This window comes from Amphiprion ocellaris, chromosome 12, assembly GCF_022539595.1.
Source record: "Amphiprion ocellaris isolate individual 3 ecotype Okinawa chromosome 12, ASM2253959v1, whole genome shotgun sequence".
Taxonomy (NCBI): domain Eukaryota; kingdom Metazoa; phylum Chordata; class Actinopteri; family Pomacentridae; genus Amphiprion; species Amphiprion ocellaris.
The window spans coordinates 27,960,604-27,987,923 of NC_072777.1; the positions used below are offsets into that span (position 1 = coordinate 27,960,604).

A 27,320-nucleotide genomic window follows, 5' to 3' on the forward strand; every position below is an offset into this window, starting at 1 on the left:
ATTTGGTGCCTTATTTAGCGATTTGCAGGTTTGTTGTCTCTGTCCACGGTGCTGAATAGAGAAACACGCAGAGAGGCTGCAGTTGGAAGAGATGATCACTGTTGGTCAATTGCGCAACTTTTTTGGAGCATGATCATATAGAATTGCAAGATTTTGGTCATCCCGAAGTTCCTACTGCTCTGTGGATTCCTTTTATTATTTTTTTTTCTTTTGTTTTTTTGCATATTTGCCTCCACATTTCCGGATGCATGCAAGTTTGGCTCCAAGTTAAGGGAGGAAAACATTGGAAACTACTGCCTAGAAAGGTGGTATGAAACAAAGTTTTCCACTCCTCCTTGCTCATTATTTTTCTGTCTCTCTCTCTCTCTCCATCCTCCCCCCTCCTCCTCCCTCTCTGGCACGTCTTTCTCTCTGTCTATCTGTAAGCTATCTCTCTCTCCCCCCTCTCTCTCTCTCTCCTTACTCGCGCTCTCCTCTCCCTCTCCCTCTTTCTCTCTCTGGTGCGCGTTCACAGCACTAACCTTGGCTCGACGTCAGAGCCTGTGCAGCAGTGCAGTATAATGGGAGCGCAAGCAACCCAGAGCGCCTCATAGGGGGCTGCATATCGCTGCCGTATCCTCTGCTCGGCGCTCTCTCGCCCCTCATCCGCGAAACCCCCCCACTCTCCTCCGTACCTCACCTAACCAGCCCATGCTCGGGCTCCCTCCCTCCCCCCTCCTCACCCGCTGGATCCGTATACCCTTCGACATGGAAGTCCCGCCGTCCCTCGACCCCGCGGATTGCTGTTTCTTGGCGCAGTGAGAAGAGAACGACGGAGAACGTGGGGATAAAAGAAAAAAAGACAGAGGGAGAAAAAAGGAAACCATGCCGGGACTGCTAATGGATTTGAGGAAAGTGACCATGCCGTGATCTTGCTCGTCCAAGGGCCGTCGCCGTCACCCTGCCTTGCCCAAGAAACCGTAACAGAAAATTTACGGAGGGTGCGGGAACCGAAACCGCGTACCAGGGGGGATTAACCACTGTGCATTTTTTAAATTTTTTTAAATGTTTTTTTGGAAACAACATGAAGATTACCTCCCATCATCTGATGATAAGCAGTCTCGTTTTCAGGTCCAACCTCAGGCTGATCCCGCTTCTGCTGCTGTTTCTTGGTTACTCTCGCGGGATGCCACACGTTTTAAGATTTGGTAAGAATCTGCTTTTATGTTATCATCATCATCATCGCCACGTTTAGCCGCACTTGGCACACAAGTGAAGCGGCATTCACGGGATGCGGGAGCAGATGCACGGAGGTGTTTCGCTCTACTGCTGCCTGGTTTTGCATTAAGAGTTGGTCTGCACTCTGAAATCATGCATGCTGGTGAATATTTATCTGTTTATGGTGATAATATCTCGATGTCACCGGTTTTAATCTGGCTAAATGAGCGCATCTCACCGACAAGCATCCAAGAAACTTAAATCATGTTGCTCTGAATGACTGCAGCCAACGTGCAACAGTTCAGCTTGTATCTTCTCACCAGTTTCTTGTACCTCGGTGGCCTTTTACTGCTGGCTCCCCAACGTGTCCTCTGCTGTAAATGTTTCCATGTAAACATTGCCCTCTCGCTACCGATCCATTGCTGATCTGTGAAAAGGGACAATCGATATGCCCCACACTACTTTTCATCCTTAATCCCACTGAAGTGCAATCCAGTCGGGAGTTCTCCTTTCACTAATCGGCATTCTTCAAACAGATACTTTCACTTTTCAATGCTGGTGCTGCCCCATCCCGTAATCATCGCTCATACTGATAGTTGCCTCCCTAAGTGCAACTCAATGGACTAAAAGTTGATTAGCCGCAAGAACTACTGCCTGCTGGTTGACTGATTGTAATCCATGTTGACTATAAAAGTAGTTCTTCAACAGTTGCCACCACGCAGCGCTTGGAGCCGCTTCATAAATTCACAATAGTTCCATTACCACCTGTTCTAAAAGTCACTAAATCACGGCCTCTTGCGGCTTCGACTCCCGGTTAATTAGATCCGTCTGAGGAGGATGGCTGCTTCTCTGTGTGTTGCCTTCGCAGAGAAACATCGCGCAGTGACAGCGGATGTCATCAAGTGTTGACAACACATCCTTACAATCCCCCCCCTCAGTTCCCCCGAGGGTCCTGTTTAAGAGTCAGGCCGCGTCCGCAAGAGCCGCCGCTATGGCAACGAGATGTGCTTGTCTTCCTGCTGCATCCTTCAGCTCCGACGAGCGATTTCCCGTCTCACACATTGTCTGACACACGCCGGGCGTCTATTGACTAATCCTTCAGGGGCTGGTGGTGAAGGTGGTGGCAAAATCCCCCCCACACATAAAGTTTCCAAGCCGCCAAATCACGGATAAAATTCTTTGGAGACAATTTTGCGCATTAATGGATGAGATATGTGCGTACTTTGAGTAATGTGGAGACAGTTTGATTCGTATTTATGTTTTGTTTTTTTTTTGCGTGTGTGTTTCTTTATGAACTATGATTAGAGCTGTTGAATGTACCTTGCCATGTCCAATATGTCGCGCGTGCTGACGCGCCACATCTGCGAGGCATCTGGCATCAGTAGTAAGACGGACATAGCCATGCGAGATAAGAGGTGATTCATGTCACTGAGATCTGTTTTCCTCTGGGGTAAAGCTCATGCTTGATTTTTTTTATATATTTCATTTCTTGGTTGCAGTGATTCGGCTGAACAAGCCGGTGGTGTCTGTCTGTGGTCCCACACAGGACGGCTGGTTCAGGACCACGGACAGAGGCAACCTGAGCGCCTGTTGCTGTGCAAAAAGAGCGCAGTGATCACGTTTTGTAACGCAGTCATATCCGTTCTGTGAAACCCTATTTGTGTTTTTATCTATTGCCAGCAGCACCCACTTCACGTCTCTGCAAGATGGCACCATTTCTTGGAGTGTAATCCATTCTCTTTAGAACAGATGACGTGCTTATCTGTGGGTTTGCTCTTAAAAGAGTCTCCAGAAGAGACAGGTAGATTAAAAATAGAGTTGTGCGATTTCACTGTATATCAGTGAGTGTAAATGCAACAGACATGCCATGAGAGACACTGGAAGCTGCACTGGTGCTTTTTTTTTTCTTCCTAGAGCATCTCTTGTCCTGCTGGATGTGCTTACTCAGCCAGCATCCCAGCTGCTCCTGCAAGGAGGCCGGTTAAATGAGGAGGTCAGCTCCCTTGGGTCTATCTGTTCCTTCCCAGACCCACGTTCCATTCTGTCCAGACAGGCGGCTCACAATGTACAACCACTGTTCTCCTGTCAGGGCTGAGACCTTTACAGACACACACGTATACAGTGTAACACCAAAGCACAGTCAGCCTTTTGTATTTGCAGCTTCAACCTCAGCGTGCAGAGCGACAAGTGTCAGGGAAAAAAGGGAAAAAATGTGAAGTGTTTGGGCCACCAGCTGCAGGCAAATCTGCTGTGCTAATTCCCTCACAGAATTGAATTATTATGTTCCATGTTCCTCATTTATAAATCTTACAGGTAATTCATTTAGTGAGACACTGAAATGGAGCCACTGTAACCCATACAAGCTGTAATAAAGTACCTCTAGAGAGAAGATTCTCCTGCTTTTTGAAAGCATTGAATTATAGTTAGTAGCTACTGATAATGATAAGGGTGTCATGGACCCAGAGCAAAAATTTGGGGGGATTTTTCTCTCCATTTCTGCTTGAACAATGAAGGAAAGCGAGCACACTTGGTATTGCATTCATCTGCAGTCCCAGCTATGGACGGTTAGCATTAATTTTTAATTATTTTCGTGTAAATTTTAAATAACCCCATTCTGGTAGTGATGTCAGGAAAGATTGTAACATCTCCCCTGAAACAGTTAAATACAGTAATACTGCTAAAGTTCAATTTCCTCACTTGTCACCGATGGCCAGTTAGAATCTACTGGAGTGGAAATTCAGAGCTGCCTTCAAGTGCAGTGCATCATGCGCCTGCTAACTGGTTGGCTGAAATTAAAGGAGCCTTCTTTAATTCCTTCCCAGGAAACAGCATTATGTGCATGATTTTATTTCGCTTCCTCCCATAACAAACATTCAGTCACACAAGCAATGAGTCATCACATCTGCTCCTTCCATCAGAGATGACCGAGTTTTTACTTGCAGGCGGGACCAATTCATAAAACCAAGAAAATTCAACAGAAGGAAAGTCAAGAATGAAGCCAGGAGCGTTTTAATTCTGATGTCCATAGTTGGTCTGCGGCTGTGAGGTTGAGTGCTAACATTATCGCCGCCATCTGCAAACAGCATTGGCAGATGCAGTATGTCCCTGGGCTGTCAACTGCTGCTGAAAGCATTGTTGACTCACAGATGCTCATTTTGTTTGTTTGTATTTCCTGCTTTTGTTTATATTTTCCCGATACACAACATGTGTGGGAATATTTTATGACTGAAGCACAGCATTGTTTTTCATTTTGGAAAGGAAATCAAGCAATTTTTCCCCCTCGCTGGTTAAAAATATCTCCTGTGGTGAAAGTGAAGTTTATCTAACTCCCTCCACAATGCTTGTGCCAAGATACAGGTCCTTTATTGTATTTCTAATATTTACCAGGCATCGTCGTCTCAGCTGTGTTGTGGTGGCAAAAAAAAAAAAAAAATTACAAGGTTGTCGAGAATGAGCAAGGGCAGAGGGAACAAATTCAAGCGGAGTTTGTGGTTAATTGACTTTATTTGCTTTTGCTTTCTGCCAGCCTGAATTATCAGCACACTTAGAGTTTAGTTTAGGATTGCAGGAATTACGGATAACACCCTGTGCCCTGGCCCACTGCCAACATGTTCACAGCAAACACATTTAAATAGGCACAAAGCTGCTTAAAATATTCATGTGTCACTTGGCCCCGCCATAGCTTATAGAAATATGAAACTATCTCTGCTGGCAAATGATTTCCATGGTTTAAAAATACCCACCGTGGGTTTCAAGAACAAAGAGGAGATCTGTCTTGCATTAGCATGCAGCACCACACATAGGCTTGAAGCCGGGAACTATCTAGATGGATTTCTAAAATATGTTTACAGTCCTGAGTCTTTGAAGGTCTTGCTGTCATGCCTCAGTTACAAAAGGCTCAATGGCGATTAATTCAGGGATACAGATTTTCTTGCCATTCTGAAATGGCAAATATCTGTGAGGTATGAAATTAGTTTTCATGTTGTGCTTCGCATTTAGTCAGTTTTTTTGAGATTTACCAGCCACATCTGAAGAGATTATTTACATCGAAGGAGGCTTTAGCTGATTGACCTTGTTTGCAGGGTAAACACCTCCAGCGTGACTGCATCTTTTAACACACTGTCTGTTTTTCTTTTTCTTTGCGAATCAAACAGAAGTCATCCGAGACCTGCGTCCTGCCACTTCCTCTTGGAGGGCTTTCATTATTCACAGCCCATCACTCTTTGTCATTGTCACTCAGGGATTCCCGGGGTATCAGGTGGGTTAGGGGGGTTATATGTGCAATTGTTCTATGAAACTGTCCCTCGAGAAGAGCCCTGCAGCATGTCTGGGTGGCTGCTTGTCTGGCTCAGAGCTGAGTGAAGGTCAGAGAGGAAGGAATGATTTATTTATTTATTTTGCATCTCATAGTACATGTGGAGCTGTCCTTTTCGCAATCTCACCGAGGGAGATGGAAGAAAACTCTGAGAGGTGTAAGAAAAATAAGAGTGATTGTCGGGAGAAGGGAAAAAAAAGGAAGAGAGAGAGAGAGAGTCTGTAAAAGTGTGAGTGAGAAGAAAAACAGTGAGTGTTGAGGCCAGCAGATACGGAGTAAAGATAGATTAGTTTGCCTCAGTGCAGTCCACTCTCAGCCCACACTCAGTTGTGCTCTTTTATTGCTGTTTTCTGATGGCTTCTGTGAAGAGACACAGAAAGGACAGTGGAGTGTGCTGTGGAAATGCAGTGGGAGGCCAGGAGTCCGGCGTTGCATCTCTGAATAAATGTCAGCACATTGTTAACAAGCTCAAAAAACAAATTTGCCTGGGACTTTTGGATATGTAGGAAATAGCTTTTACCGAAGAGAAAAGCTGTGAAGACATTGTTAACACATGCGTCCTTGTGGTTCCCTCGCAGAACTGAGCCCAAAATGTGCTTTTATTACCCTCTCATGAATTCACCTGTATTGTCTGTTCACATATTTACTGTCTCCAATTCCACTAGACTTTTAAATAGTGGGAGTCAGTATAGAGATGAAGAATTTAAAAAAAAAAAAGAAAAAAGGGCAAAAACTGGCAGCACTGCAAGCAACCAGTGCCAAATCCCTGATACCCCCTTGTGTGTGTATCGCAGGTTACCATCTGTGAGAATGCAAACACTAAAAAAAAGGAACAAATGTGCTCTATAAGCAGGGTGTGCAGGATTGTAATGATAATGAGAGCTAGCTTTAAGCAGCCACGTGACGTGTAGGGGTACATGGCTTTAATGTAGTCGGATTGGCTCATTTCCTCTCATAGCTGCGCTTTAAACGGCGAGAAAAGCAGACCTTTGGCTCGCTTTGCGTCGTGTGTGAGGGTAACATGTGAGACCTTTAACTTCACGAGAGCGCAACCGTGGTAATTAACTGTTAAGTGATTGCCTAATAGAGGGAAATAAACCTGGCTTGTCAATTGTTTGTTGTGGAAGCTGGTAGATACTGCTAATTGGGAGCTTGAGTAAATGTTTACTGTGTATTTGTTCTATGATTAATACATGTAGGAGGGTCACTGTTTGCCTTTTCGCTGCTCGTGTTACTTGCTGAAGTGCTCGGCTGTATATGTGCCTATATAATGTTTATCCCGTATATATGTTTAAAACCAGCAAGCCGAGGCAATTAGGTGCGAATTCCGAACACGCAGACCAGGTAAACATATTTGAAAGCACATACACCCTAAATGAAAGCATTGACGTCCAAACTACATGGGATTCTGAAGTCAATCGATAACAAAAAGCCCTCCGGCTGTGTTGGCTATGATGTGAGGCACTGATCAGGTTAGGATGTGGTGATTCACCTTCATCTCCAGCCAGCTGAATAAAGGAGCAAGAGAAGGAGGGGAGCAATGGACTGAAAGGGAGAAAGCAGAATTCGGGCTCCCATTGACAGCACAGCCTGTCAGATGTATGAATGTTTCTCTGTGTGAACCAAGGACACAGGGGGAAATGGGCTCTGTGGGAGGACATATTGAGGCAGGATTACTTAAAATCATGTTCTTTGAATCAGCATGACGCTCTATTGTCCACGAACCACAAGGGCTATGCAAAATGTCTCCTCCTGCAATGTTGAATTTATTTCTTTCTGTCCCTTTTTCTCCTTTTGCTCAGAGGATATTTAAGTGTTTTGTGTAGCTTTCATGCGTCTTTGTTTGGGAGGTATTTGAGAAGGAAAAGGTGAGATTATAAATGTGGTGGAAAGAAAGCCGCATTTATCTCTGTTAATAAACAGGTTAGAGGATAATAGATGCATTTTCCACTGTGGCTGGGAAGTGATTTGATAAAGCTTTAAGGCTAAAACCTGCATGTTTTGGCTGCGGTAGTCTTTAGCAGCGTTCTGTCGTTGACCCTTTTCCACGCACATATAGCATCATGGTGGGATGGAACAGATGAACAGACTTAGCTTAATTTCCACCTCCTTTTAAGACTATGAGGAGAGATAATTAAACCAATCATCTCGATTTCCTTTCGCACAGCTACCCATGATATACACACACCCGGCTATTGCTTTTTAAACATGACAAAAGACTTAGAATTTGCTGCCCAGCGGGGTGTGATTGAAAGCGAGAAGTGGTGAAATAAACAGCAGATCAGGAGAAAGATTAAAACAGGACTCCTGATTTCCCACCACTTTCATTGTCTTTTATCCTCAGTGGATGTTTTCGTATTTATTGGGGAGAAGAAGAAGAAAAAAAATCAGTACACATATTTGAGGAACTTCATTATTTAGTCTCTTTTTCATCCGCAAGGCCTCTGGCTATTTTCCTTGCTAAAGTCAGGCATGCGTGTCTCTTTCATTCCTCTCTCTGTCGACTGCGGTGCAATTGTGTGCTGGTAGAACAAGCGAGGAAAAATCGACACACCTTTGCAGCAAAGTGTACCTGTGGCTCTGATTATCGGCGAGCTTGTGTACAGCGGTGGCTGATGGGAGGCTGATGAACTCAAACCCGGAGCTGACATTTTCCTGCCCTGTGGCTGAGGCAGAGGGGAGGGGTGCAGGTGTCCGTTCAGGTCTAATGGGCCATCCATTCACTCGTTTAATTGAGTGTCTTTTATCTGCCTCCAGTGACCTCTTTTATTCTCAATTTCTCCCTCTCCGTTTCCTTCGCTCATCTATTTTTTTTTGTTGGCCCCACCCCTCCACCTCATCCTCTTTCCTTCCCCTCCCTCGCAGTCCAAACTCTCCTCTTTTTTTTGGTTGTCAGACAGCATTCCCATCTAACTACAGCTTATTCCGACTTTAGACATAATGGCCATCACTGGTTATTTTCTAAAAAACATCTGACGGGCTGTGAGGAGACAGCATGACGGCGAGGTGCACTTTCAGCATCGAATTAATATCCAGAAAATGGAGTTTTCTGTCAGTTTCCTTCTTTTTTCCCTCCACTTCTTTCCCTTTTGTCCTTCGCCGTCCTTCCTCTCTTTGTCTCCCTGTGGCTCCCAGCTTGTCTCCTGGTCCTTCCTCTACTTTCCTCTCCCTGACTGTGATCCAGTCTTACCTCTGCCTGTCTCTTGGTCTCAGTGTCCTTACACACAATGACAGGCACATTTCAAAGCCCAATTTCTTATTGTACCTTTCATTTTCAAAGCAAATAACATCTTTCTAATCTAATATTTACTTTTTACCTCTCCAATCTTGAAGCAGAACACCATAGTTTAGCTTCAATCACACCAGCTTACTACATAATGTATATATGTCGACCTATATATGGGACTGTGTGCACAACGCTCATTTGTCGCAGCAATTAAAAGCTGAGATTTAACCCCTTTTTGGAACAGAAATAGATGCTTTGATGAGCTAATAAACATATCATATGGATTTACTGCAGAGCTCGAATGCTTCGCATACCACAAGCTGTAACTGCCTGAGTGATTGTAATTAAATTTTTGTGTGTCAGAACATTATTGTATGATTTACTTTACATATTTTTATTTTACATAATTTATTTTTGGCATATTAAAGTGAGCATTTCCCAGCTTCTCTGTTATTACCTTTCCGGAAATTCTAATCACCTTCTTTGTGAGGATTTCTAAATTTATGAAGATTAAAAATGATTATAATCAGATTAACAAAATCCTGTAAACTGTCTCATTTTTTTTCTTCTTTCTTCCTCCTCCCCCCCAACCTCCTTTTTTTTCTCCACCGCTTGGTGAAAACCCAGCTGTGAGAATTAAAGAGCTGCCTCCTGAATTAATTCTTGACCTTTGGCTCTGATGGGAGATTACATCTGCCCTTCTACAAGAAAGAAAGTCTAATTTTACAGCCATTTTGTTCAAAATTACAATGGGAAGAGTGTAATACAGGACCATTTTGATGAGCAGGAGAACAGCGAGAATTAGAATGAGAGCGGCGAGGGGAGCAAAGAGGACAATAGAGTCGCACATAATTTGCTGTGACCTAATTGCAGCATCATAACCTGAACTTCTTTGGCAGCTCCGTGCCAAGGTCGGCTACACGTGCTAAATGCCATGTGTAAATGTAATGTAAGTTTATCCTGTTGTCACATTCTTTTTAGATAAGAGGGATTTTATGCCTAAAATGTTAACGTTCAGAAATGGTGCAGTGGTGAGATAAGAGTCTTAACGCCCCCCTTTTTGGCAAGTTTGTTGAGAGACAGTTGGAAATCCCTGTGGTTAACTTTGAGAGAGTTTGTTTAAAGACTCCAGGATTACTGTTAGTCAAGTTCTTTTCCATATTTATTTAGCTCAGCAATACAGCTTGAGGGCTGGAGTATCCAGGGACGCCCGGTCCGTCCTGCCTTTCTCCTCTGCGGTGCCATAAACGGTGGCTTCGTCACAATGGTGAAATGATTAGAAACCACGGATGCACATGCACAGTCACAATGTTCTCCAGGCTGGACTCCCTTTAGCCTGCAGTGGATAATTAGCATCTCTCACACGTGCTTAGGCTTGATTAAAACTCAGTTTACAGTGAGCGCCGCTGCGAGGTCGCCATCTGTCACCTGCCGAGGCCACCATGAGATGTACTCTAGTCTGAGGGAGTGAGAAATATGCCGTGTGTGTGCGTTTGATAAAGCAGAGGAAAAAGATGGAGCACGGAAAGAGAAATGGCAGACGGATGAGGAGCGAAGCAGTGGGAGGCATTCTGTTAAATAAGTGGTCCCGCTCGCTCCCTATGGCCTGTATATTAGAGCCAAATCACATATTTTCCGTGGTGGCAGAAAAAGCTCCCGACTGCAGGTTGGAGATTTGTATTATTTACTTGAACTGTACGACCTTGTGACTGCGATTTTGGGAATACTCGTGTTTATACATGGGAGCCAGATAGGAAGTGTGGGACTTCCAAGGCTCATAAAACCTACTGTGTGTGAAAGCCACTGTATTTTTCCACAAAATGCATGTGCATTAGTGGAATAAGACTTTTTATACCCACAAAAAATACAGTGATTTCACACCACAGCTGTGAGACAAAGCACATCATGACTGCAAAGTGTGTATTTGTTATGTTGATGGCAAACTTTAATGCCACATTCATTAAAATAGATCTGCGGCAAACGTAATAACATCAGCAGCTATTTGGTGATAGATGTGTTTGCTTCCAATTTACAGATTGCTGTTGTTTCCATAGCGATATCCTGAATATTTTCTGTTATATGCTGGAATATTTGGGCAGATGGTGCAGATGCATTGAAAAATAAACTCTCAGCCTCGGTGTCTGTCTGCTCCAAAGTGCCCCACAGAGAAACAACATAAAGACAATTGAGAACTGCTGTATTTGCTCGAAAAGAGTGAGAATATTTTTTTGAAGCTTGACTGCTCTTCCGCAGGCGCCATCGAATGACGCCTCGGGAAGAGCTTCAAAACGCATTGCCACCTCTCTACATGTGCTATTACAGCCACAACAAGTTTTCCTCTGCGTGCCTCCTTTCCTCTGTGTTTCAATAAATATTTTGATTCGTTTTGATTCCACGCCTGGATGGCAACATAAAGTGGATGTGATTTGCACCAAATGGGCACCATTGTCCACGTTTCACCTCCACAAATGACATTTTTTCCCAAGAGGTGTTCATTTAATTGCATTTTTGAAACTGTAGTTGACCTCATGCTCCATGTCATGAACTTTGCTTATAAAGTAGTTTACTTGAGTGTAACATCAGTCAGTTAATCAATGAGTCAACAGACTTAAAATCAATTTATGACTGTTGACAAATTGACTATTTTTAAATCAACATGCCAAGTAATCCTGGACTCTACTGTCTCACTTATTATTCTTTGTTGCATATCTTCTTTTTTTCATTACTTCTTCACCATTTTCTCATATTGTGCATCCAATTAATCAACCAATGAAAAAAACAGAACCTAAAAAACAATCAGCTTGCTAACAGATAATGAAAATAACCATTAGTTGTAGCACTAAGCTGAATTATCTGTGTTTGCTCTGCAATATTGATCAGTCATTTTCAGGTAAGGAGCTGCTCTGTGTGCATGCCAATTTGGAAAAAGCCTCTCAGTGTGGGTGAGTGTGCATATACTCACATTAAAACACAGCACTTACCTCTCGCTGTGTTTGTCCAAACAGTTGAAACTCAAGTGCAGCACTGTACTCTGCTCATCACACATGCAGCTGTTGATGCAGATGATAATTTCTCAAACTATTTCAGCAAAACAGTGCATCTTAACAGAACACGTCTCCATATTAAACTGTAGTTGTGACCCTGTGTTTCTGTAAGCAGCATTTGTAATCTCAGGAACTAGCTGTTATTTCTTTAAAGCGCGTGTTCATGTGTGCATGTTTGATGATACGACCAAACAAACCGCAGCATTTGATTCTAGCTGCATTTCTGTTTCTTTAAGGAGCTCGTCTAATCTCAAGAGCAGGCACATATTTATGTGAATATGTGTGTGTGTGTGTGTGTGTGTGTGTGTGTGTGTGTGTGTGTGTGTGTGTGTGTGTGTGTGTGTGTGTGTGTGTGTGACAGAGAGGGCGAGAGAGCGTAGGCAAGTGTGTGCACTTAGTGCTTATACATCTTATTTTCACAGTGGTTGGTATTTCTATTCAGTTGCATTCGCAATTTGAGAGCGGTGGAGAGCTTGGAAACTGCAAGCAGACAGAAGTCATTTAGGAATTCGGCAATTCAAGGCCCATGGAAGTGTACTCACAGTTTGGCACAATTAGTACTAAAAGGGGTCCCTGCTTGACAAATTAGCACACAAAATGTCAGCCGGTAGTTTAGCACATCCACAATGAGCCCTTGCAAATTAGCACATATTTTGAGGAGGGAGCTGGCACATTATTATGAATAGAGAGAGCCCAGCAAATTAGCACATCTGTTGCCAGTGCTTAGAATTAATACATGTTATATGATCACTGGTTTCCCACTTGGAGCTGGGTCAGGGACGAGGGCCGTGGCACACTTTTCTAATTGAACGCTGTGTGTGTGCTCATTATAAGAGATTGATGAGATTGGCAATGGACAAGCTAATTATTACTCTGAGTGCAACTGAACTTAGATATCTTTGAATGCTTCAGGCGCGAGCTTTAAATTCTCACGTCCGTCACATTTCCCCCAGACTCAGTTGTTTCTTACCTGACAGGTTTATTTAGTCTCAATCCTTGAAGTGCGTGATTGTGTGTGTTCGCACTCCTGTGTCCAAGTGTGTGAGTCAGCCTGAGGCTTAGCGTCCAGCAGTGGCAGGTGACAGTCCGGCCCAGTGTCAAGAGGCTTTAGGGTGACAGGACCGATGCTATTCTTAAGAAAACACTAAGAACAAGCAAAACAAGCTGGATAACAACAGCTAAACTGCTGTTCACACAAGCTGCTTACAGGCTGATTGATTACAGGTATTAATTCATTTCCAGTTCAGTGTAATAAATGGTCTAGATTGTCATTATTTATTCCATGGTTTCTTAGGTTTTGGTTCTTTCATTAAATTCTGACATTTCTATTCTATTCTATTCTATTCTATTCTATTCTATTCTATTCTATTCTATTCTATTCTATTCTATTCTATTCTATTCTATTCTAGTCTAGTCTAGTCTAGTCTAGTCTAGTCTAGTCTAGTCTATATCACTGCAAAATAAATGTTAAAAACCAACAAATTTTTTTTAATTCTGGCAGTTGGGGCACCAACACGTTTTGCAGTGAAAGCTACTGTAATTATACAAGATATGTCTCATTTAACAAACTTAAAATTACATAACCAATGCTTCCATTTTTTTTAAAATTGTCACTATGTAATTTTAGAAATATATTTACACTGTTAAATTTGAACTTAAGAATTTTGTCTAACAAACAAAAAAGGAAATATTAGCAAATTTATGATGAATTTGCAAAAATATTTAAATATTTTTTTAAAGTTTTCATTGAAAATAGAAATTTTATGGTTTTTCAAGTACAAGTTTTAGTTTTATTTTCCATAAAACATGCATTGTCACTGTCTGTTTATACATCTATATTTTTAATTAAAATTGTATTTCAATATATTTCAGAAAAAGGAAAAATATCTATAAATTAAAAAGGAAAAATTCAGTAAAATTCAATTTTTTACATTATATTCTAATTATGTGACTAACTAGGTATTTACTCTACTTGTTTTACTCTTTTAAGCCAATTTAATAAGAAAATATCTAATTCATTCAGATCAGTGAAACTGAGTGATGATCACGTTCCTTATTAATCATTCCTGATTAAGTGTGAGCCAGCTGTTCAGGGCGGCACAAACTAGTAATGGCTCATTCATTAACTAATTACTTCATCATTAGTTATTCCCAACCGGAAAAAATTCATTTTAGTAGTTACTAACTTCTCCTTCACTACCTCAGTGTCTTCACATACCTGAAGTAACACTTCAACAAAACTAACTGAGCTTTTCTCAGGGGTTCAGTTACTTACTTAAAAACAAACCAGAAAAAGCACAAACATGAAACTAATGATGAAGTAATGAGGGATGACTAAGTGGTTACTATTTTATTCCACTCAGCAGCTGGTTCAGACTTCATCAGAAAAGACTTATGGAGGAAGTGATTGTTTTTCTGTGTCATGGATATTTATGAGCTAATCATTACTAAATTATTTTTAATACAGTATCTCCCAGTCTGTGTCCTGGTAACTCATCATTAGTCCTTGACTCTGAGTAATTCAGGAGCTGTGCATTAACACTTCATTAATTATCTCTTCATTTCTAATTCCTTCCTCATTAGTTATACAGTTCTATATACTATTCACATTTTTCCATGTTGCAAGTGCAAAGTGCATGTTTGCTGGATGCAACCAAGAATATATTGAGCACCTGCCTCATAAAAAAAAAAAACAAAACCCTATTATCAAAGTTTACTGCTTTCCTTATCGTGCCTTTACAAAACCAATACTCTGCAAGATGCTATCTGTGAGCTGAGGTCAGAGAAGATGTAGCTGGACAAACAATGCACCGAGGTTATGTATCACAGAGGTTATGTATCACCTCGCTATGCAGTGGTCTAAAAACAGCATGTGTCTCTGCGCATGTGTGCAGACTAGAGGAGAGCTGAAAGGAAAATCACACCTTACACAATCACTGAATATGTTTGCAAGAAAAACAAAGACAGCCACACCCTGTAGTCGTCTAAATGGCTTTCAAGTGATTTTTTGCACCTCGAATAGCTTGTTTGTGTGGTATCACAGCAATGGTGATTATCAAGCATACTTGGTGTATTCCGCTCCGGGGTCAGATTTCAGGGGATCTTCAGGTAGAGGGAGAATTGGCCCTTGCGCAGCATAGGAAGGTCAGTCTACCACTCCACCAAGGGGAGCTTCAGATTAATGACCAGGGGCGGCGACTCTCTGCAGGCCTTCATGCATCATGTCCCATTCACCGCCAAACATGTCAGGGAGCGCTCCCGGCGGGATTTTCAGGGATATTTATGGAGCATTTCCATCACTTTTGCCTCCTGCCTATTGGCTCCGAGCTCTGATCCTGGCTGGCTGAAAGAGGAGGGAAGAAAGAAACCGCTCTGGGGGTGGCCGGGGTGTGGTGGCCGGTGGTCTTAAAAGCCGAGCTGAGGGACTTTCATGCACATACCTGGGCCACTCGCCTTAGCGACAGCGTTGCTCACCGGTTGCCATGGTAGCCACCGTACAGCTCACCACCATCCTGCAGCTGCAGTGCTGGTCATTAGTCACACAGACAGGCCGTCCACATTATCACGACGCCCTTCCTCCACTGATCAGCTGCTCACATTCCAAAACTGCCGATGCCTCTCAGCCATAGCATAGATGCATGAGTTGCCATGGCAACATATCTGACTTCCATCTCCCATTGTACGAGAGCATCCTTGAGCAGGAAGAGCCAGTTGTGTTTTCATTTAGAGTTTTGTAAATAACCTTTATCTCTTAGAAACAAATATGCTCTCTCTGCTCGGACTCACAAAGCCACTAAAACAGCCTCGGCTTTAATCTTTGCCAGAACAGCGTGTGAGCCGCAGAATTTATTTTACTGAGCATGAATTTCAAGGTTAGGCCGATGGTATTGTTTGTGAAGTGTGTCCTTCAGAGATGAATGACTTCTGTTCACAGAAACTCATTTCAATTTAACTTCATTTCTGTGAGAAATTAAGCCACTGACCAAGCAATTGCGTGATGCTCAATCCAAATTCATTTCATTAAACATTAAAAGGAAACACTGAAAAGGGAGAAAAATACACAGAGACGCCCTCTCGCACTGCACTTTCATTTTGACTTTCTGTTCAGTCTTTCGCTCTAATACACACACTCACACACACACACACACACACTGAGACACTCAGATCAGCAGCCCTGTTTTCTCGTCAGGGTGATTATCCAGCTCATAACTCACTCAGAGCTTTCATTTGCACTATAATTCACACCAGTCCCAATGATGGCGACTCTATAATTCACACACACACACACACACACACTGATTATCTCAGCTGTAACTCACACACACACACACCTGCAATCAGACAGACGACAAAAGCAAGCGGACAGGAGGTTTATAAACAGAGCGCTACTAGACTTTAGGCAAGCTAAATATACATTAAATCCTACATGGGAGAAAGCTTTTTTCCCCAAGATGATGGTTCGATTCATCCATCACTGTAAACAACACTGAGGAGCTATATAAAAATGTAAATCGAGGCTACATTCTACGCAGCATTTTCCATTTGCTGTCATTTTGCGATATGTTATAATAGTTGACACAGCCCTGGAAATATTTAATTTAATGTTTCCGCTCCTCTGTGTTCTCAAAGGTATAGGATTTCTTTTAAAATCCAGCATGCCCAAGCCACACAGTGTGTCAAAGAAATCTGATGAGCATAACTTAATACCATTATGTTCATTTTCAGACTCATTGAACAGGCCGGTGGATCTCAGTCTGCTCCCTCAGGGCTAAAGTGTAATAATATTCTATTAGGTCAGACTGACATGATTTGGTATCGTCTTTAATGGTGATTCTCGCTTATTCGTTCTTTTGAAGATTAATGTGCCATTTCGGTGAAATGAAATGACATGAATAGCATCATGTTCACATCACATCGCTGGAGAGGAGGAGGAGGAGGCACAGTGCAAGGGAAAACTCATTATCAAAGCTCACTCAGTAACACAGTGAAGTACAAAAACATGCACTTTATCACCTTTATAAGTTTATCCACAGCTCTCATCTTACACTGCAACATCCTTTTCCACTTTGGACTCGATTTGGACTATATATTAAAGGAAATACAATAAAATATAGTGAGAAATCCTAATATGTGGCTGTAGCATGGTGACAATGATAGAGCTCGCTTCCTTGGGTTAATGACATCTTCTTTGCCCTCCTGCTCTCATTTTCTATCACTCCCTGCCATGGCCAGTTGCTATTTATAGCCGCTCTGTCTATTACTGTACAGCTCGCTCTGTCTCTTTCTCCACTCTTTTAAAAATGCGTCACTCTCTGTCTTTTTCTCTTTCGCTCTCACTTTTCCCTCGCTCTCGGTAATTGAATCAATAAACAGACTTTAAACTTTTCTTTTTTTTTCAGTTTGGATTTCGTCAAACCGACTCTCCGTCCTCAGAGAGGATGGAAAGCCGTGGATGGACTCCTGAACTCTGCTCTCGTCTCCAAGAGTGTTTCTCAGAGCTGCTCTCTCAACCCCCTTTCATCTTATTCCCCTCAAACATTCTCTTTTAAGTTTGATTTTCTGTAAAGCTTTCTTGGGATTTAGTCCATTTTCAAAGGTGTACGAGCTATTGAAATGTATTGTGGGTATTCTTTTTTTTTTTAAATGTTTATTTTCATTGTTGAAAGTAGTTTTATTCTTCTGCTGTTTCAGCTGTTGTAAAATTTTAATATGCCGCATATTCCAGCATATTGCACCACCCAGGACACGGTTTAACTCATCCTCTTTCTGGATGTGTGAATGTAGTCTGTCATCGTTCTCACTGACCCCATTTACACCTGAAATCAAACACTTTCTGTAAAAGGTCCCAAGACACGTTTGAAACAGAGCATCTAAATGGGATTGAAACAGCAATATACCCATGTGTATACACATAAATGTGTATAAATATATATAGATATGTGTGTGCCTCTGGGTGTGTGTGTTCAACCAAATCACAGGTCAGTTCAAACCTATAATCGGCCTCTAATCCTGGATTCAAAACCAATATTGATGGACATTCTGCAGATTTAATCATCCTCGTTCAGCTCAATATAACTGACATGTTTGAAGGGTGCAGTTCTACGTAGACGACACCTTATTTTGTAACGGTAATTGTTTTCTGACTCACGCCGCATGGTGAAACTGTAAATATTGTTTGCGTTTGGGCAGTGACTTATCTTGTCAATTAATAAGCATTGTGAGGTGTGACTCTTGTAAACCCAAAAGATTTCTCAGGCAGGCACAGCATTATACTCTCCTATTAAACATCGACATAGGTAACAGTGGAATATATGTGCCGCAGAGGTCATTTGTTTTTAATTAGCATGATTAATTAATTCATTTTTTAATTGATTGGCCTCCTTTTTTCACTACCTGTCCTACTGTTCTTGCTTCTTTTTATGCATCACTTAAATTGTGTTCCTGACTCCTCCAATAGCGCCTATTGTCTCGCTCATCCCATTACCTTTTTCTCTCTAATTTCTGTGCTCTCCTGTCTGGCTTTCTTTGCTCTCGTCTCATTTGAGAATCATTGAAATCAATGGGACAAAATGGAAGAGTGAACCTTTCTGTCAAGGCTGAGCGAGGGAGTCAGAGAAGGGCACCCACCCCTGAACTCCCCTCCCAATGCAACTAATTGCCTATAATTACACCAGTGACTACCGGAGAATGCAAATCAGTTGAGGTCCAAATGCCTAATCTGCACTGTAAATCAGTTTCATGTCAGCGTGTGACTGAGCTGTGCAGAGCAGCGAGTACAAAAGCATCGATAATATGAGTCCAACTACTGAGGGATGAAAATGACGGCACTGCTCAGTCTGAAGTTGCCTGCATCATATCGATCATTTGCTTGAATGTCGGTTGAGTTAAGGAATCTACGGCTATTACAAGAGGTTGAAGTCACAATTCAGAGGTCTTGCTTTTATGTAATTTTTCGTTTTTTTTAAACCCTCAGGAGGAATATTCGAATCCATTGAGAGTGGGCCCTCCGGAGCAGAGGAACTAGCCTTTAAATTTGCCTTGAACACAATCAACAGGAACCGCACATTGCTCCCCAACACCACGCTGACCTATGACATCCAGAGAATAAACATCTTTGACAGCTTTGAGGCCTCCCGGAAAGGTGAGTCAGGAGGTATGGGAGGGATGTTAGGCAGAGCTTCACCATGAGCGCTGTTTTTTTGTCCTTCACCACATTTCTGTGAAATAGTGATTCACACGAAGCCCTTTGAACAATCACCGTCCTGTCCGCTCTCTTATTTGAAAGTCAAATTTATGCACACTTCTGTGGAGCGCCCTAAGATAATCCCCTCCTAGTGTGAAAAGAAAAGTAATATCCAATCCTTGTGCACTATTTTATGCTTAAAATTCCCCTAATATAATGCATCACATTTGATGGATGCATCATTCATTGGCGTCATGCAACACTACGCCTCAATGATGAGGCAAAACAACCATGATGTCTGAAGTGTCTAAAAAAAATCTCGATTTACTGCTCACTCAGAAGATAATTATTCATTTTTATTAAATCGAGTCGTGAATGAACAAACAGGGTATTGATTCTAGACGCGACCATGAAGTCGATTTAGTATTCTTTTCTGTGATTCACATCATCGAACCACTTATACAACCTGTAATGGCAAAACATCCACAAAGACATTTATCTGCTGAAATGGACGATTAACTGATAGAGAGTTAAATTAAAAAATGAGCTTGCAAAATAACGCTACATATGAAAAATGCTTGTGGAGTCCCAAAAAATTCTAATTATTTTGCTATTTTTGAAGCCTGTATTGTTACAGTCAAGTTTCTATTGTAGCATACATGTCTTAGTAGCCAATAAACGGTGGCATTTGCAAAAACATTGCTCCACATCTTTAGCGGTATTAAATGTCTCCACAGGATGCCTTTAATTATGACTATAAGCTGGATTGTGAATATTATTAAGCAATTTGTCTGATTATGTTTTGCTTGTTCGGGCTACAATGTGGCTAAATAATAAAGATTTGAAGCTTACTTCTTGTTTCTTTTGCTTACCAGCATGTGACCAGCTTTCCCTCGGAGTGGCGGCCATTTTTGGCCCCTCACACAGCTCGTCAGCGAATGCAGTCCAGTCCATCTGCAACGCTCTGGGAGTGCCCCACATTCAGACCAAGTGGAAGCATCAAGTGTCAGACAACAGGGACTCGTACTATGTCAGCCTGTTCCCCGACTTCTCCTCCCTCAGTAGAGCCATCCTTGACCTGGTGCACTTCTTCAAATGGAGAACGGTCACCGTGGTCTACGACGACAGCACAGGTACAGGTACAGTTGTCTTGTCCGTCCTCATCTTCCACCCTTGTGTCTGCTTTGTGTGATGATAAATGTGACTGTTTTTTTTTAAACCTGCAACATTTACCCTGTAAGATGTCCAGAAAACCAAAAAAAAGAGGCGCCAGGTGAACTACAAAAAGCAGCACTGCTGCACAGAGTTCAGTGAGTGCTTTGTAACCTGTCAAGTTAATTCAGAAATCAATAGCTTACTGTTCTGCCTCAGTCCTCCAGGTGCTGCCCATGTCAGTCTTCCAGGAGAGTGAGCAGCAGCATAGAAAAAAAAGAAAAAGAGAACCACATTACCCAGAATGACCCAATGTCTCTTCAGATTAATGCAATGCAGAATTGTAGTATGTGGGCGCTGACAACAGCCATTAATAACACACAGAGACACTTGATCTCTGAGGGTGGCTATCAAATGTGTCTGTGAGCCGTTTCGTGTATCCTGTGACTTTGTGGAGTGGCTCATAATATGCATTATAAAAGGCGAGTCGTATTTTAGCTGAAGCACTGTGATATTTTTATGAGGTAAAGTGTAATCACTCCGCAGAAGATAACAATATTCAAATGCTTATTCACAGTTTATGAGCTATTTGGCGTGATGTGGTTGACAAGTAAATGTAAGTAAATTACAGAGTTAGGAGGAGATTTAAATTGTTGACAGGTTGTTGCCTAATGAATTTACTTGTCTTGCAGCTGACAACCTAAATTGTGCCTCTAAATAGATATTTAAACCCCTCTCTGTCTGCATTACCAGTGACGCATCTTGAAACTGCTCCTTTTACAGCCATTTTCCTTCCTCCAGTGTCTCTCCCTTCCCACCTGTGACATACATTTCACTTATTCCAGTGCTGCAGGATTCTAGCACCTATATGTTAAACTCAAATGATATCCCAGTGGCTCATCCCACTTGCCACATTATTCTGACTCGTCTCCTTGACCTCTCTGTACTTCCTGCCTCGGAGCTCAGTGCGTTAACACCCTCATTCTCTGGCAAACTGTCCCAGAGAGATGCCAAAACGTGACCTCTCACCTCTCTGTCTGTGTCAGATAGGAGGGATTCAGGCCTCCTTTGTGGAGTATTTCTGCTGTGACACACCTGACGCCCTGAAAAGTGTGACAGCTGCAGAGTCCGTGTTGCTCCCCCCTCCTTTACCTCCCTCTTCGCTTCCACCCGGTCTCAGGCTGTAATCACACAGCTTCATGCTCCAGGGCCCCGCACTGCTGATTGGAGCCTATCTGACGGCTGGCAGGAAAAACTATCGGAGGGGATAAAATATTCACACACAGCCGTTAGAAGATCCAGGGGGAAAGTCTGAAGGCATTAGCCAGAGTCCACAAACATCTACACTGACAGTGTTTCCCAAACGTTGAGCTCCCTTGACAGGTTTTTTTTTTTTTACTTGCCTAACACCTCCCAAAGTGTCAGTGCGAACAAAAACAGGGAGACGCACACATGCCCTGGAGTAGGGATCTATTGGGATTACCTGAGGAAAGCTCTTGGAGGTTCAGTATTCCTCCCTACAATGGTACTTTTCACAACAAGACCTGCATGTTCCTATTTCACACCAATCTCGCTATAGGCCTCGGGGAGACCCAGCCCCACTCACAGTAAGACCATTAAACTGCTCACACAGCACTTCATTTCAAAATAAAAAATAGGCTGAGCTATCTTAAAGTGGTTCCACAGAAAAAAAAAATCCTATCTCTCTCCAGTTCCCTCTCAAACTACCCTCTCTGCTCCATCCATTTTTATACCCATGACAAGTAATCATCTCTCCCATCAATCCAGCCTCTTTCATCCCTGGACTCTGAAGTTCTTTACTGAGGGAGAAACTCATTGTAATCTCATCACAGTATCTCCCGGAGAGCTTTCTACCTGAGCGTGTGGTCGAGAAATGAAAGGTGAAGATTGTAGCTCAATATGTGACGGCGGCGGCGTCGGGCTCCCTAGGGGCAAGTACAAGCTGGGCAAACAGAGCCTCTCTCATCAGAACACATCTGAAGTGTGTGCGAGAGAGAGGCAGGAGAGGTGGGATTGACCACGGCTTTTCCATCAGGATAAAATTGAAGCTATTCCATGCTACTGTACGGTATCATGAAAGACAAGAGCAAATCAACATTTGGGAAGCTTCTGTCGGATTGGAAGTTTTTCCGTAGGAGGGTGCAGATGGAGGTTGGTTCTATTTTGTGCTTTTTGTATAAAAGAGTGCAACGCGCTGGATTGGTGTAACATTCTCTTGATAGGTCTGTAGCAGTGTGTTTGCTTGCCAAGCATGAGTAGGAGGATCAATAGACTGAGGATTAGGAAGGCATGCATATGAGCCTTTTCTCTTTTCTTTTTTTTCTGCTGAGAAAACCTGATTCCAGTTGGTTTTCCATGGCCTCCTTCGAATCAGAGATCCTTCAAAATGGCGGCAGATCAAACACAGTATGTTGCCGCATCTTTAAAATTCCTCTTTCACGCTATATGTGTCCTCTTTGTCTGCAGGTCTCATTCGACTGCAGGAGCTGATCAAGGCGCCATCACGATACAACATTCGTTTGAAGATCCGACAGCTGCCCACGGAGACCAAGGACGCCAAGCCACTTCTGAAGGAGATGAAGAAGGCGAAGGAGTTCCACGTCATCTTTGATTGTGGACACGAGATGGCTGCCTGGATCCTGAAGCAGGTATGAGTCCCACCTTAATGAGCCGTGATAGCTTCTTAGAGTCACTGCAAAAGAACAAACCGAAACCCCCAAAGCCATTAATAATAAATAAATGATAAGTAGGTATGAAAAAAAAGTCATTTAACATTAAACACTTTTAGGTCCCATATTTTTTACCTTTAGGTACAATATGTAAACATTTAGAGAGGGTAAGTTGATGGAAGAGGCTGCAACATTTGTGTGCAACATCAGTAATTCTATCATCGTATTTCCTGAATTTAATTAAAAGCAAGTTAACTGCAGTCTCAAAATTTGCATAATTCCCCCTTATAGAGATACAGACTCAGTACTGAGTACACAGAGTCACTGTTCATTCATTATGTATATGTACTAAAACAATAAGATCATGCGTGTTCCCTTTATTACTCTTTCTCTCGTTAAGCACTGATGCAAATGATTTGGATACCTACTCTCTACTCTGGGCATCTTTAATCTCTTTGCACAATATTGGATCTCTACTACTGGCCTATCATAATGAATGCTCTCCACTGCACAATAAAGTTTTTTTTAATTAGAAAGTCTAATTCAGCTCCCAGGCAAGTTAAATTCATTTAACGGAGGCACATTATTTATGAGAACTGTGGGGGGTTCTTACTGAATGGAAGTTGGAGTTCACTCTATTGCGGCGCTTCTACGGGAAAACAACAAGAATGATTATTTATTAGGGTGAATAGTTAGTTGGTTATTTATTGCGTCATGCACATCTGAACATGAACAAAGCTTCTTGCATTTCACTGTAATCATCATATAATGAGCAATAAAATATGAAATGGACTTGGTTGTTGTCGGTGCTAATCGTAATGTATTTTAGTGGGATTGTGCACACAGAGATCTCTGGTTTTGGGGTAAATTCTGCTTCACAAAAGGCCCAAGGTTTATACCAAACATCAGCCGAGCAGTTTGCTGAGGGAGTGTTGTGAATTTGACTCTGGAATGTTTTCTGAAAAATAAAAAAAAAGAAACCGTTATGAATACTTTGCGGCATACTCCGTAAGTCGACTGGCTTTAAGTCTGTGTGCATGTCATTCTTCGCTCCTTCATCATAACCACCCACTGCTTTCTTGACTGTAAATAGCTTTAATAGTGTGCCCACTGAACATAACAAGGAGTTTTAGAAGGTATTTTGCCAATTCACATAGCAAGGGAGCTGTGAAATAAACTAAATCACATCAGTGCAAACAACATATTTTGTGTGAAAAATAGCTACTTTAAAATCATTTCTCAAAACAGGCTTTTTTTTTTCAAAGATAAAGGTGTCATTGGAGGGTTGTTGTGGGGTTTTTTTTGCATAATTTTAACCTACTGCTTTTTATTCTTCTGCATTATATGAAAAATATCTGTCAGTTATTGGTTGGATAGATTAGATGAGATATTACTACCTGTGGTGATAGTATGGCATTCTAAGTATAATAACTGTTGAATAAATCTATTAATCGACCACCAGCTCCAGTTAAAATGTTGTAAATATGCTCTTTTAATGGGAAACCTTTTCTCTCTCAGGTGCATTTCTGACAAGTCTCAGGACGACTGTATGGGTTAAATAGCAGCTAAATGAATAATCGTAATAGATAGCGGAATATGCCCATTAAGCTGTTTGTATTTAACTTTTAGCTGCTGCCTGCTATTCATTTCTCCCTGCAGGCTCTGGCCATGGGGATGATGACTGAGTACTACCATTATATTTTTACTACCCTGGTGAGTATACTGGCACTTCTTCTTTATTGACAAAATGCATTGATAGACTGCTATTTGCTAGATTTTTTATATTTTTTCTGCGCATCACTGTCCGTTTGATGATGTGTGGTTGGGACAGTTTTCTTTTCCTGGGCTCATTGGCGTGCAGACGCTCATCTGTTTCTGCTTGTCGCAAGGCAAAATTCATCCATCTGTCTGAGTGTCAGATAGTAGTTTTTCTTCTCCGAGAATAAAATTAAACTCCACTGGGAGCTAGATGAAAAAACACAAAAAAACATCCCATTATTTTGTGAGAATCTGAACTACAACCTGACTTCATGCTGATAAAAAAAAAAAAAGTGGATTGCCTTGAAAGGCTGAGTCATCTTCTGTAGTTCTGTAGTCATAAATGTATTCTTTTAATTTTAAGGTATCAGTTGTTGAAAGTTTACCTTCAGACTATTCTCTGAATTCTGCACCAACCTTTTCTTACCCTACCTGGCTGACCACAACCCAGAGTGTAGGAAACAAAAGCAGTCGGAGGTATTTTATTCTGACTCAGGCGGCGATTGAAGTTCTCCAAAGTTCTTTGATCTAGCCACTACAAAGATTGCTTGCTATGCTGCAGATGAAAAGCAGCACATCTTCTCTGAGCCAAGAGAACAGAAGACTGAGAGCTCAGATAATAGCCCTGAGCAGATGAGACTGTCACCCATTTGGTCCATTATAGCTCTAACAAACAAATGGCATGCTGTGTTGTTTGGAGCCCAATTGGAAAGGCTGAGGGAGAGGTTTTGAGCAAAACTGACCTGAAAAAGACATTTGCCAGTGCAACAGGATATGTAACTACCCGTACACATAAGAACCTGGTTAGATGAAAGGGGGAGTGAGTGACAGCAGGTATGGCAGTGGGGAGGGGAAGAGAATAGTGATTATAGGGCTGTTTCAGTGGCGTGTTGCTGCTTGTCGGGATGGAAACATGCCTACTTTAACATCAGCCAGTGTTTGGCAGAACAGAGGCCGCTGTGCTGGCCTAAGCTGCCGTGTACTGGTACCAAGCCATCCGTGCTGCTTTCGGAATAGGACAGCAAACATTGACCATGGCACCCCCTTTCTGCGTCCATCACCTGCTGTTGCTCTGTCAACTGTGCTGCTGCGTCCCAGAGACATCTGCCTGGTGAGATGCCAGACTTGCTGCATGCAGGACAATCGGGTTGTCCTTTCGCTTCCACATGATAGATGGCAGTCCACCAAGGCCTGCCTGTAACCTTGAAAGTCTTGCCTTAATCAAGGCTACTGCCTCGGCACGAGATAAAATAACTTTTGAAACGCCTTCAACTGCACCTTTCTGCTCTCACATCTCCAGCTAAAAGACGCCACTCAGACGACCGCTCTTAATTAGTGAGACGAGTGATATGCCGCGGTGCAGAAATGAAGATGCAAAAATCATTATTTCTGCAGAACCAAACAACTTTCATCTCTCTTCCAGGACCTTTTCGCCCTCGACATGGAACCGTACCGCTACAGTGGAGTCAACATGACCGGGTTCCGCATCCTCAACACAGAAAACTCTCAGGTGTCGTCAATCATCGAGAAGTGGTCAATGGAGCGGTTACAAGCCCCACCCAAACCGGACTCAGGCCTGCTGGATGGATTCATGACAGTAGGCTTAAAGCTTTTTATGCTGCTTACATAATGCACGTTATGCTGCGCATGCAAGACATATTTATAGCTGTGCGTCCAAGTGACCAAATCAATTGGGCGCCATGTTTAAAGAATCAGCACTTTTGGGGGTTTGATTCTGCAGGCACATGTTTTTACACAGAAGGATCTTTCTGAAACTGCAGATGAGTGCTGATGAGAAGAAATGATTGTTTTGAAATGTACAGGAGTGATTCCTAACGGGGAGAATAAGTGAGTGCCAGTTGTCAATCACCAACTCAGTGGTGCGGGGCTCCCGGGGAGGGTACAGAAGCAGCATGAATGCCCTCTGCGTGGAGCTTTTGAATTGGTGCTCCTGGGTCTAAATGCTCAGTAATGAGCCGGTGTGAATGGTAATAGCCGTTTATCTGCCCTCCTGCCTCTCACAACTCTCCTCTGGGAGCGTGGCCAAAATATGACAATCTGTCAGTGTTCATGCAGAGAGAGGGAGCAAATTGGATGGAAATTATGGCCTTGGTTTTTTAGGATGGCATCCAAAAAAGCATGGGATAAGGTGATTTGAAAGTGAAAAGGGAATGGTGCTCGTCATGGACATTCAAGGTCCCTTTCTGGGTCTGTTGTTGTAAACAGTCAATTTACTCCGCCTCCCTCACAGCACCCTTCCTAAGAGACAGACACCTTTTTTCCTTCTTTTAGCCAGCTTTTCTCTTCTTTTCTTTCTTTTTTTTTGCTTGGAAGATTTAAGATCTGGTATCAGAAATCTGTCTAATGAAAGAAGTGTCTTTTCATCAAAGACTTAAAGAGAACCCTTTGAGTTAGACTCAGTGGATGGTGTCTACTCAAATATCAATCACAGCTGTAATTCAATTCTTAAATATGATCAAAAACCCACAATCAGTCATGGAAATAAATGTGTTTATTTCTTCTCTGTTTGCTGCACATATACCAATCTTTCATGTCTTGTCAGGAATATGCTGCACACACTGTTATAAATATAGTAATATCATATTACATTTTACCTGAAGCAACTGTATATGCATTCTTTTTTCCCATGTGGCAGTGGAGTGCAGCAAAACAAGAGAAGTAGTTATGTATGCGGAAAGATTAATGCAATGCACAGAGGGGTCAAATCACTCAATTTTTTCCTTTCCCTTCCCCG

At 42.3% G+C, this 27,320-nt stretch overlaps 1 protein-coding gene across 3 annotated transcripts in view; it reads left to right on the forward strand.

Moving 5' to 3' along the window:
* The first annotated feature begins 514 nt into the window (after positions 1-514).
* Positions 515-27,320, forward strand: part of LOC111566453 (glutamate receptor ionotropic, kainate 2) — a 63,595-nt gene continuing 36,789 nt past the window's right edge. Inside the window, exons 1-6 of one of the 3 annotated variants that reach the window (XM_035946709.2) lie at positions 515-1,187; positions 18,756-18,923; positions 19,841-20,104; positions 22,605-22,786; positions 24,467-24,520; positions 25,989-26,162. In XM_035946709.2, coding sequence (XP_035802602.1) covers positions 1,064-1,187; positions 18,756-18,923; positions 19,841-20,104; positions 22,605-22,786; positions 24,467-24,520; positions 25,989-26,162 — 966 coding nt within the window. In that variant the 5' untranslated portion in view covers positions 515-1,063. The remainder of the gene's footprint in view (positions 1,188-18,755; positions 18,924-19,840; positions 20,105-22,604; positions 22,787-24,466; positions 24,521-25,988; positions 26,163-27,320) is intronic. The other 2 variants (XM_035946708.2, XM_023267043.3) reach the window with 2 other exon arrangements.